A 12925-nucleotide genomic window follows, 5' to 3' on the forward strand; every position below is an offset into this window, starting at 1 on the left:
CTGCCCTCTGACACCTCATGCCACAGAGCTCATCTACAACACCTGCCTCCTGGGAGCCAAAGTGCCCCGGGAAAGGACACTGTGTGCCTGTGTGTGTGTGTGTGTTAAAGTCTTGCTGCTCTTCCTGAACCTTTCTCCTGTCTGGTTAATTCATTGTGGCATTAGAGTGAGTAATGCTGTCACATGTTTCAGGAAGAGTCGCTCTGAGGACATGTTGAGTAATTTTACCCGACCTAAAGAGTTTTTGTTTAACTCTTAGTAAAATAACTCAAAACAGGAACAGGAAAACAAATGTCACATACAATTAACTAAAAAGTGGTAGCTAACAGTTGCGCACTGATTGCCTCAGCAGACAAAGAGCAACATTAGCATTCATTTGGAGTTGCCTTTATTCCCACCTGGTGAATTTAAGTGTTGTATTCATTGTTTCTGCTTTGTATTGGTCTCCACCTACTCCTGACAGAAGCATCAGACTCTTAAACGTCTTATACTGTGTTCTCCATTTTCATAATAACTTTAGACAACTGCTTTTCAGAGAGTTTATCAGAGCTTTTATGCTGGGATTGAAGTACGAGGCCCGAAAAACACACACTTGACTTAAGGAGTCTAAAACGGGCTGTAGAGAGGGGTGAAACATCTGTGTGTTTATCACTAGAGGCACCCTCTTTCACATCACCTGATCTCATGTCAGCGTAAAAATATGGATTCTAGCAGCCTTAAGGTCGTTTCAGACGGGGGGCGATGGACGCGCCTAGTCATGTGAAAATGTCGCAGTAATGCTCACGTCACGCACACCCCCGCCCACTGGCAGAGTTGAAAGTTCTTGAACTTTTTTCTATGCAATGCGCGGTAGTAGCCACAAAAGTCACAATGGATGAGAGACTGATCCTTGCTGTATGCGAGTTCCCAGAGATATAACCATAAACAGCTAGCAGGACATAAGCAGGACGGCCTTTGTATGGCAGAGCAGCGGCGCAAGACTTGATGTATCAGGTAATGTTAGTTTTAACTTAAGCTAGGCTGTACGTTACGTTAGGTGGTAACGCTGAAGGTACAACTATGCTAATTAAGCTAGTTTTTATAGCCTATAGAGAAAATACAGCTGGGCTATACGTTACGTTAGGTGGTAACGCTGTAGGTACAACTATGCTAATTAAGCTAGTTTTTATAGCCTATAGAGAAAATACAGCTGTACCGGCAGCGCAAAGAAGCAGTTTACCACGGTTACCACGTGTAGAGTGCCTGGCATTTACTCGCGGCGTGTCGCCCCCTGTCTGAAAAGACCTTAAGGAATAACTCAAACTCTTTTTTTCAGCGCTGTTTCATTTCATATTCAAATACATAGATGGTCTGACCTTTGACCTCCTTACTGCTGATAACTGTGATGCTGACTGTCTGGTAATATCATACACTTTTTTTCATATTTGTGCTCACAGCGGCCGACCCCGCCTCTCCCCCCGGCCCTGGAGGAGGACGAGGCAGACAAGAGTTGCGGCCCAACGGGATTCTGGGAGGCTCTGACGCCCTGCAACGGCTGTCGCAACCTGGGCTTCTCCAGCCTCTCACAGGTACACACACGCACACACACACACACATACAGCCTGATTTAGCCTCCTTTAACTGAACCATGGTCACGTGAATTACAACAATTTTGTTGCACTTTATGAAACTTGTATATCATACTCATCATATCAATCACACTGAAATGTAAGTTTGTCACATGGTGTGTTTAAATGCAGCATACACACACACACACACACACACACACACACACATGCTGTCAGTACAGTGAAATTACAGGCCACTGATATTGCCATTGTTCTGAGTGAATACTTTCACTGGTTACCTTGGGAACACACTGAATGAGTCGTCACCAGAGACCGGCGGCTCTCCTGGCAGACACTCGGCTCAGTATCTGTCTCTTTCTTCCTCTCCGGCTTGTTCCATCCATCTTTCATCATCACCTTGTCTCTCTCTCTCTCTCTCTCTCTCTCTCTTATAAAATTTCTTTCCAAAAAACCTCCTTATCTCTCCACTTTTGAAGCCTTTGCCTTTTATTAGAAAGACTTGGTTCATGAACTCTGAATCAATACTATTCAAGTGAAATATCTGATACTCAGAGATCACATGAAGGATAATCAAACCTGTCCGGAGGAATATTGTAGCAGAGAGCAGCAAAAGAATACACAGTAGAATAAAAATGTGACATCATTTTTCTCTCAGAAAACTGTTGTGAAAAGGATTTATGCGCACGCAATATAAAATGTATGAATTTAGTATCAGATCTGTGACCTCTGTAAAGCTTGTGACAGCTTAAATAGACTCAATTAAATTTAATTGGCTAAGTGTGATAAGTGTAAAAAGCATTAGAATAAAAGCAGGCTTTGCTCCATGTTTGGAATCATGAAAGTTGTTCCTCCTTCTACTTAAGCAGTATGAAACTCAAGACTCAACATCACAACCTCGAGTGTGAAACTGCTTTTATACAACAGTTATACGCAAATAGCAGTAAAAAGTAAAATCAACTAGTTCCACAGCTTAACTGGACTGTTGTTGCCAAGCAACGCAAACATTCTCCTGCACTCTGTGTCTACAGGTTACCACAGATCAGCTGTTTTTTATCCGAGTCTGCTGTGTGATTCAGAGGTACCAGCTTTATTAATGTAGACATACACGGTCTGCTGTAACGTTAATTAACAGTATTCAGAACACCTGGCTGAGGCGGAGTGATACACTGAGAGAAAAGTCCCAGTTCTCTATATCAACAAGCATGAAATGCCTCTTGTCCAATCAGATTGCTTGGTCTGAACTAACTGTTGTGTCATTTTACAACATATACTGTTTTATACAACCATGTCTGCCCTTTAAAACTTTACTAAATAAATAAACAAATAAATGAAATGCCCAAATAAGAATAAATAAGGTAAGGATTAGATTAAGTGGTTTTCAGCTATGTGAAAGATGTAGAGAAAAACTGTACACACCCGTCAACATACCTGTGAAATAAAGGATAACAGCACTTATAAGGATTTATACTTAAAATAAAACAATTTTCTGATGCTAAATCACAAAGTAAGGGTGCAGCATAATCTTTCCCCACTTAATATTTTATGTATACATTATTTTTCTTTGCCCAAATGAAGTATTGTTGTTAGTTAAAGTAAATTAACTACTCACCTGTTGCACACTTCCTGCGCAGAAGAGGTGGCGCTCTCACTTTTTACATGGTGTAAGCTGTGTGGCAAATGTGTGTACATGTTCTCTGTTTTTTGAGCTTTTATTATGAATATTAAGGTTTTCTAGTCTGACTGTTCTCTTGTTATAAAATTAAGAAATAAAATACAATTAAAAATGCAATTAGACACAAAGAGAGAGAGAGAGAGAGAGAGAGAGAGAGAGAGAGAGCAACAAAATACAATATACAGCAAACTGTAGATGGAATAAACACTCAACAAATATAGTGCCCAGTTAAATCTTGTGTTGCTGTACAGTAAGGTGATTGTCTTTAAAATAGAACAAACAGTGCATGTTTTTTTAACCCGTAGCAAGAGGAGTGAGTGAAGAAAATAGATGCATTTAACATGTGTATTAGCGTCTTTGCAGCCTTATTCTTAAGATCCAACAACAAACCCAAAGCGGAATGAAGTTCCCTTTTTCCTAACAAAAACTCCTCGACTTCATGCTCCATCTTTTCTTCCTTCCTTCCTTCCTTCCTTCCTCCCCCCTAATCCCTCCATGCTGTGTATGTAAGTGTGGTTAAGTGTGTGTGGATGAGAATACTTAGCGGCGAGATGCTTGCTGGCTCACACCGCAGGACATCTGACATTTACAACACAACGACCCTCTGTGTTGTACACTGGCAGCCCGCCTGCGTGACTGGCACGCTGCCTGGAGATGTTTGCACCTGGATGAGTGAGTGTGTGTGTGTGTGTGTATTAATATGTTGGTGCCTATAAGAAAAGAAGCTCTGTGTGTGTCAGTTCAAATATGAGTATGAGGGTATACAGAGCATTTTTGGTGGCATCAGCTTTATTGTGTGTGCGAATGTGTCTGAATTTAGCGTGGCACCATTTTTGAATTAGCGTAGGAGGGATTGTGTGTGTGGGCTTTACAGAAGAGGATAAGGAGGATGGAAAGAGTGAGAGAGGGAAGAGAATTTGAGCTGTTATTACATAATTAGGTTAGCAGCGTGCTAATTTGCCCTGCGTGATTGTGAAGAAACAGAGTTAACATAGAGAGAGAAGCCCCTCCGAGGACGAACGAACAAAGTTATGAACATCTTTTCAGGCTCATCTGTCTTCTCATCAACCCACATGACTGAGATCTGTCAACCTGATTCTCTAGCTTTGTGTGTTAACCTTTGTTTAGAGTGCAGAGCGGTCAGTTTCCTGGTTGTCCAGCTGTCGTTCAAGAGCTGTCAGTCAAAGAACCGGCCTGTCTAACTCGTCATAGAGTCATTTAACTTGAGGAGAGACATTTAGCTTAAATCGGTAACCTTGACGCAGCTGCGACTCTAATGGACCACTTATCACGGTCCCGCGAGGCAGGAGTCAATCACAGGGCTGACACATAGAGACAGGCATGCACGTGGAGAACATGCAAACTCCACACAGAAAGGCTCTCTTCTTCTGAACTGGGACTCGAACTGGGAACCTTCTAGCTGTGAGGCAACAGTGCTAACCACTGCACTGCAATAGAGTCCTGATGAAGTATTATATACATTCACGTTTCTTGCACATTGTAGTTCCCAGAGCATAGTGTCTTAAAGGAGCAGTTCACCCCCGCAAAAAGCCACTGTCAGTCAAAGCTGGTGTTCTCTGTAATCGATAGAAGCAATAATATTTGAAATTGGCGCCATAGCTGTGGAGAAAGTGGTACAAACAGCTCGTGGTTTCGCCCATTCTACATTCCTACAACACCCAGCGTGCATAACGCCCCTCCCTCTGAAAGGAACGGCCCAGCGAGAGACACTGGAGTGAAATACTACCGTTTTCGCTGCAGGCTACGGCTCAGAGAGGTACAGAGTCTGAAATACGGCGAGAATATACCGTCTAAAAAATCTTCAGGTCTGCAGTCTACATTTCAAACCTGATAATTTTGAACGAGACATGACATCGGAGGCGAGATTATAGATTGTGGTGTAGTTTAGCGAGCTCCCTGTCCTCCGCCAGATGATGCATTTTACATAGGGTTAGGGTTAGGGTTTTCCAGGGCCCATTGGCGAAGCGGATGGCGTCCTCCAAAGGCACAGAGTGAAGTCAATTTTTTTCTACCATAATGGCATTAGCTCCCCATAATAGCATGATAGCACTGAGGTTGAAAATCGGCGAACTGGCCCTTTAACTGAGGATCTGCATCACATTTTTGGTACACCTTTTCACCTCTCTCCCTCTAGTGCAGAACAGTCCAACCACATTCATAACTGCATCCTCCAAAATAAAGTCTGTCACATGTTTATGTTTGTGTATATGTGTGTGACGTGTGTATGCGGACATACGTGATTCATAAGGAATCTTCCCTTGTTGTGAATTTTTCCCCGCCGGTCACAGGTGTCCTCCCACCATCGCCGCGTGATCGCCGACTGACGCCAGCGCGCGTGTGGAGGAGGTTTCCTCTGTGACGTCGACTTAAACAACACACTTCAGACCTCACGTGTGCAAACAGAGAGAATGAAAAGGGAGAAAGATAATGAACGAATGTGAGAAAAATATTCAGATAGAGAGAGGTTCTGCAGAGTTGCCAGGCAACCTAGAAATTCATGAGATGCGCGGCGTGGGCCGGCCACCCTTGACAAGTTAGCATCCGCACAGGTGCGTCAGAGAGGCTGCGCAGAGACACACGCTCACGCGCGTCAGCACTCCCCGACCTTCATTCCTCTCTTTTCTCCACCTTTACGTCTTCCTTCCTGTTTTTCTTCCTCCTTCTCTCGCTTCACACTTCCCTCATTAGATTTTCTCTCTCTGCAGCTCTTTCTTCCTCTCTCCTGTGGGTGGCTGCTGACCTTTAATGTGCTCAGCTCGGGGCGTTTAAAGGAGTTGAGGTGGGGTGAGGCCATGTCTGCGTCTGTGCACCGGCGGAGGTTAAGATCAGAAAAACACGAGGGCTCTTGAAGATGTTAAAGGACATCAAAGGAAGGTGTTTGTGAGGGGGCAGGGACTGTGTGGGGAGCTTTAAAGGCCTGTAATAAAGGACCTTAAGTGCTCTGTAGGTTAGCTTTTCAACATTATGTATTAAACAGTTTTTTCTTTGTCTTTATTTTCCTCTTATTTCGTGTTCGTCTTCTCCTTCTCTGCTGCTCTGTGTTTCTGCAGAGCGTGCTGCACCTTTGTGCTCACAGTTACTTCTTGTTAATGGCTTTATGCCCTGTAGGCTCTGCAGTAATAGACTCTCTCTGCGTCGACCTTACTTTTAACACTCACACCGATAGCTGCTGTCAAATACTTTTTCCTTAATCGGCACAACACGTAAGCTGCCCCTGAGTTTAGGGAGGTATTCCTTTTGTGTGCGCGCATGTGTGTGTGTAGTCGACATTCTGCTGGAGTTCAGATATCTACTTGTCCTTGAGGTAAAACGGAAAAAAAGCAGAAAAGATTGAAGAAAGAGGAGCTTCACTCAAGAGAGACCTCCAACAGGAAATGTGCATTCCAAAATAAAAGCACTGCTTTACATTACAACCATCACAGAGTGGCCTTGAGCAGGGCTTTAAAGCCTTCAGTTCTACAGACAGAGTGGTGCAATTTGTGCAACCTTTTAGTGTTAGTGTGTCCTAGAATGCACATCACTCACATTCATACACACACACAGGTGACAGGAGAGATAAGGGCAACATTTGCTTTCTGTGTGTTTGTGTTTGCATTAATATAAGATCTGTAAATAGACTCTTCTGTCCGTCATAATCTCATAGGACACAAGACGACTGATTTACTAGTTCATATACAAAGAACGTTCATTGTGCAGATGTATGTGTGTAACATCTCGCTCGAGTCTGGATTCGAATGTGGACTTAATATTCCATTTCCAACGCTGCATTGTGGCCCCAGTTGGCTTGTTAATATTCAGGGCTAATGATGTTAGCGCATTTGATGTCTGTCTTCCTCATCTTCCTCCTGGCTACGTGATAATGGAGACGCACAGTTGGAAAGAAAGCTTATTGTGATGCATTTTTGTCATTGAGTGATTATTTACAATTAACAGGTTTGCTCAGAGTGAGCAGCACGGCAATGCTGCGTCACCCTGCAGGGATCAATAAAGTTTAATCTAATGAGTATTTCTAAGAGCTATGAGTCACTGGAGAGGAGCTGATCACTTTCTTATTAGGAGTTACTTGAGCTGATCAGTTATACACTTGGGTTTGTATGATTATTATTGAGCTACATCCTGCTGCCCGTTAGCTTAGCTTAAGTCTGGCTCTGTAAGTGGCTCTGGCAAAGTGTACTTAGCAATCACTGTATATAAAGATGGACGACGCTTGTTTGTGTTGACAAACTATTTTTCTATCTTTTACTGCTAATCAGGAACAGATCGGCTGCAGGAGCCGCATTGGTCAACAGAGCTGCCAATCATCCTTTTTACAGCATCAAATAACTCATTAAAACTAAACTTGTCAGAAAAATGAACACTTGGACATAAATCAGCATGATAAGAACTAACTATAATGACAGAAACCATGTTTGAGAAACATTTATTTGGCGCGTATTTTGATTTTATAGTTTGACTCATGTCCCATCTGTTAACATGGAGGAGGCGGGCTTTATTACCTGTACTGCAGCCAGTCAGCAGGGGGCGCTCCAAATGTTTTGGCTTCACTTTTAGGGAGCTGTCATGTCGTCTCTCTTCTTATACAGTCTAGTTTAGCAGGTATTTTGTGCACCATGCTTACCATCGTAACTGACATGTTAGCATGCTTTTTTTTCTTCAGTATTTGAGATGCTTCAGTCTGCACACGTGTGGGATAGATTCACTAGCTCACCGTCCTGCGTTATGCTAAGCTAACCTCCTAGGCCTTCTATCTGTAGCTTACCATTTAACAAACAGATTATAAAATGATTGAATGATGACTCAAAATGTGAACCTTTTTTTACCATTTGTGGCGACCTCAGCAGATAACAATGAAGTAGGCGCCGATATTCGGCATTTTGACGCATATCGGTATCGGCCTTTTTATTTTATTTTTTTCGACGGCCGATAAGACATCCATTTTAAACTGGGTTATTTTGGCTCTGATGCATATGCTTAAAGGCATTTAAACAAAGTTAAGTGTTGGAGTTTGTATTATTCAAAATTTTGACGCCAATATTTTCACTTTTACTGCAAATGAATATCGGCTTCAAATATCGGTTATCGGCCTCCTTGACTACTAATAATCGGTATCGGCCCTGAAAAAACCATATCGGTCTATCTCTACAATGAAGACTCTCAAAGTCACAGGAGGTCCCACGAGTCACCAGCTGTGTTTCTGAGCTGCAGTTTAACACAACCGACCTTGTATATTTTTATTCTTCACAGCCTTATGTGGTGTGGCTGCTCAGTCGTGCTTACTGGATTTTTCAAGGAGGAACACTTTGTGGCAGATAATTTAGCGTCTAATGTTTCAGTTGTTCTTCTTTCCGACCTCTCTTCCTCCCCTTACTCTCAAAGTTTTCATTCATCATTCCCTCTCTGCCTGAACTGAACTTCCACGGACAGTTTATGCATCTTTACAGGTCTTGCTGTTGGAACTGGAGTATTTTTTGTCACCCAAACTGTTTATATTGCTGAGTTTTAGTAGTTTTAGAGCCCACAATACTTCCAGTAAAGCAAAGAAGTGTTTCTCCAAATACTATTTATCACTTCCCCAGCCCATCAACGAGAGCAGATCATATCTCATGCTGAGCTTGTTGGCACATCAGCAAGGTGTCTGTGTGCTTGTGTTCAAGGTTGCTGTGAATCTGACGGGAGCAGTAGGCATCCTCTGAAACAATTCCCCCCTCCCATCACGACTGAGTTATAAAAAGCAGAGTACCCATAAAAGTAATAAATAGGAAGTCATTTTTAGCACTAAGAGTTCCGCCTGGTCCACAAAGAGCGAGGAAAACTCATTCTGCACAACACATGGGACACCGAGCGCCTCATGCTTTTCCTTCGTTGACTGTTTTTATTCCATTTTATTAAAACATCAAATCTTCTCTATCAAGAATCTGGGCTAAAATTGGGTTATGAAAATTTGATTTGTGGAGCAAATGTTCTCTGGCTGATCTGCAGCACACACACAAACAGATGAATACAGCTTCATTAAACCTTAATTGTCTGTAGAACACGAGCCAGTTTTGTAAATCCAGTGCGACTATGCAGTACACGTTTACCTTGGCAGCCGCTTTTAGACGATTCTCTTCCAAACTTCTCAGGCTCACAGTTAAACACAGTTCGGTTCGGTCACACAGCAGAGGCTCTCCGTCAGCCGCCTCTCGCTCTGGCTGCTCGCCGTGTCTGTGGGATTAAGCGTGGAGCCAGGGGAAGCCGCATTTCGAGCTTTGCTCCGTGCAGCAGCCATCACAGGGAATGTGAAGGGTGTTATTTTCTGAGGAGTGACTGTCGCTATCCCATGGGTGGCTCAGCTTGCTGGTTTCTGTGGGATTAGCCGGCCATGGAGGCAAATCCAATTCTGCAAGGCGATCCCTGACCAACCTGCACTTCTCTCACTCTATTTCACTCTTCGCCTTCACTCTCTATCTTACCTTTTTGGACACCATATTTCTCTCTCTTGTTTGCGCCCTTAACATCTTTACCACTCTGGTTGTATATCACTGGAAATATGCTTATTGTCATTAACTAATCAAAGGAAAAATACACCTCCCAACACCCTTGCTTGGGTTGCTTTAGGCAACTTGTGAAAACATCCATTCCTCCATTTCCTTCTGCTCACTCGGGGCAGGGTTGCAGTGGCAGCAGGCTTAGTGTAGGTATTTCAGATATCCCTGAAAGACCTTTGGCCTAGGGCACCAACCCCTGGAAAGCGAGTGGGTTAGATCTTGTTTGCACCGATCCACCTCCCACGACAGCTCGGTTTCCCTCCTCACCAGAGAGATAATGTCCCACATCCCTAGAACCAGTCTAATAAGCTGGGGTTCAGCATGCCTAGTATCTCCCTTTGCCTGTTTCCTGACTTAAAATATTTGGATGGAAATGTAAAGACATCAATCAAACGGCAACTTCTTATAAATTGATAAAGCTTTATATAGCTCATTTCAAACACAGAGGCAATTCAAGGTGTTCTACACAGGCAAACACAAGACCTTAACTCTTAGAAACAATGAGCAGCAAAAACCAAAATAACATCATTTAAAGGAGCAGTTCACCCTGTAAAAAGCCACTGTCAGTCAAAGCTGGTGTTCTCTGTAATCATTAGAAGCAATAATATTTTAAATAAAAGAAAGTTGCAACAGCTTGTGGTTTCAACCATTCTACATTCCTACAACACCCAGCGTGCATTGCGCCCCTCCCTCTGAAGGGAATGACCCACTGAGAGACGCTGGAGTGAAATGCTGTTTTCGCTGCAGGCAGTGTCTCAGAGCGGGACCGAATCAGAAATACAGCGAGAATATACCAGTGGGTTGTCTAAAAAATCTTCAAGTCTGCAGTCTACATTTCAAACCTGACGATTTTTAACGAGACATGACATCGGAGGCGGGCGTCCTAGACTGAGGAAGTGTAGTTTAGCGAGCTCCCTGGCCTCCGCCAGATGACGTGTTTTATGTAGTCTGTCGGGGGTTTTCCAGGGCCCATTGGAGAAACGAATAGTGTCCTCCAAAGGCAAAAAAATGCATTTTCTTTCCTACCATAATGGCATTAGCTCCCCATAACAGCATGATAGGACTGAGGTTGAAAATCAGCAAACTACAAAAGAAAAAGAATTGAATAAAAAATGTTAAATACAGCTGTAGTGCAGAAAAAAGAGCAGCAATAAGTTGAATTAACATATTGTACCAAGTGACTGGATGCTGTGACTTTGTGCTGCTTCCTCAAGTCTCGTCATCAACGTGAGGTTGTCAGATTTGGAACAATCACGATGAAGCAGAGAAGTTTTGACCAGATGGAGAAACTTCTTTGTGTCTCTGCAGCTCTGTCCTCTCATGACTGCCCCTCTCTCTGCGTCTCTCCCTCACTGAGGGCCTCAGAGGGTCCATTGTCCTCCCTGCTGTCCGCCCCTCCCTTCTCTCTCTAATCAAATAGCCTCCATGAGGAAATGCCAGCGAATTATAGCCTCCATTCATATCTGATGGCCTATGAACTCTGTGTACAGTGTATGAGGCAGCAGCTTGGGACAGTACAGGGTTAAAGAGAGAGGAAGAGAGTCACACGATTTTAGGATCCCTCCGACGTGACTGAAGCAACGGCACATTTCCTATTTGGGTTATCGGCCCTGCACACACGCAAACACACACTATATATGACTCGAGCATTTATGCACACACAGAGAAAAAAACGCACATAAGCTCTCACATGATCGCACACTTTAACTGTATCTGCCCCGAGCAGACAGAGGAACACCACGCAGATATAATCACACACCGTGACAAACAATCCTTTGGTCACATGTGCAGGCGCCGCCACACACACACACACACACACTCTATAACGTTTAATCTGGCCTCCGCAGTCAGACGGGAGCTGCATACGACCTGCTAATTAGTGGCCGGAGGAGGCCTCTGTTTGTCTGCGCTCTTCCTGTTCGGCTCAGACACAAGTTTCTCTGTGTCCTATCTCTGCTGCGAAAGATAGAGAGGGAGGAGGAAGAGGGAGGGAGGGAAATGAATGAAGACCGAGTGTGTTTGTTTGTTGGACGGACTGCTCGTATCGAACCTCAGGGAGCCTTTGCTCCCACTTTTTAAAGCCGTCTGACCCCCTCACGGCCGCAAGAAGAAGAGCGAGGAGACGCCAGAATATCAGGTAGCTAAACCTGCTGTCACACTGCGGGATTAACTTCATCTCCAGATGTTTTATTAGCTCCCAGGCTTCAATTTGGGCTTCCATGTGCTTCCATGTTTGCTTTCGAGGGAATTGCTTAAACTTTCAGCTTGTTGCTCGCTTCAATTGCACCATTTTTACCTCGTCTTGTGTGTGAGAAGTCAAACATTTTGCCTGAACTTAACCCTCATGTTTCTGTGTGCGAGAAAGTCCCTGCTTCAAATCACCGCACTCCCACTTCCTCTGCTTCCCCTTCCTCAGAACAAAACTCCTTTTCCTCTTCCCGCTCCGTCTCGTGCTCGTCTCCTCTGGATTGCCTGACACAAACGCCAAAGTAAGTTTCCAGTGGGATCCTGGCGTCCTTTGATCCACCTGAGTTTTCTTCTTCTCTCTCTCTCTCTCTCTCTCTCTCTCTCTCTCTGTCTGTGTGACGGCTTTTGTTACCCCCTGTCAGCTTTGGCCTCGCTCTTTCTCTTTCGGTTTCTCGCTGAGCTGATGGAAGCTGGAGATTTAGAGGAAGTAAAAAAGAGAGAGAGATAAGAGACAGGAGTAGGGATGAAGGGCAGGGAAAAATCCACAAAGTACCATGTAGGAGAATGAGAAATTAAATTAAAGTACACATAAAGGGTGATTCCTCATATCTCCGTCCTTTTAATAATAATTCCAGGCTCATTTCTCCATCATTTCCTGCTTTCTATCTCTTAATTCTCCCTGTAGACTCCACAGAAGAATCTCTTTCCTGAGCTCTTTCTGTGTCAGAGTCCTTGGAGTGCTTTCTCCACTGATTCTTTTAATGATGCGCTGAACCTGTGGCGTTTTAAACTTCCGAGTTTCATTGTTAATTCATTGCGACAACTTGGTAATTACTGCAAACATTGTTCGCCTCAGTCCCACAGCTCTCTTTCATCAGAGATATGTTTTATATTCACATCAGGTTTCTCATTTATCCTGCGACTCCCTGTTGCACAGAAGACAGTTACAC

General features: G+C 43.7%; 1 protein-coding gene across 4 annotated transcripts in view; it reads left to right on the top strand.

Moving 5' to 3' along the window:
• The window catches only part of anks1b (ankyrin repeat and sterile alpha motif domain containing 1B), a 244029-nt gene that overhangs the window by 107627 nt on the left and 123477 nt on the right, over positions 1 to 12925 (top strand). For all 4 annotated transcript variants that reach the window (XM_069671528.1, XM_069671525.1, XM_069671527.1 and 1 more), the window contains exon 10: positions 1437 to 1568. In XM_069671528.1, coding sequence (XP_069527629.1) covers positions 1437 to 1568 — 132 coding nt within the window. The remainder of the gene's footprint in view (positions 1 to 1436; positions 1569 to 12925) is intronic.

Source organism: Semicossyphus pulcher, unplaced genomic scaffold (genome assembly GCF_022749685.1).
Source record: "Semicossyphus pulcher isolate SPU_LCO1_2020_fin unplaced genomic scaffold, fSemPul1.0.p SCAF_20, whole genome shotgun sequence".
Taxonomy (NCBI): domain Eukaryota; kingdom Metazoa; phylum Chordata; class Actinopteri; order Labriformes; family Labridae; genus Semicossyphus; species Semicossyphus pulcher.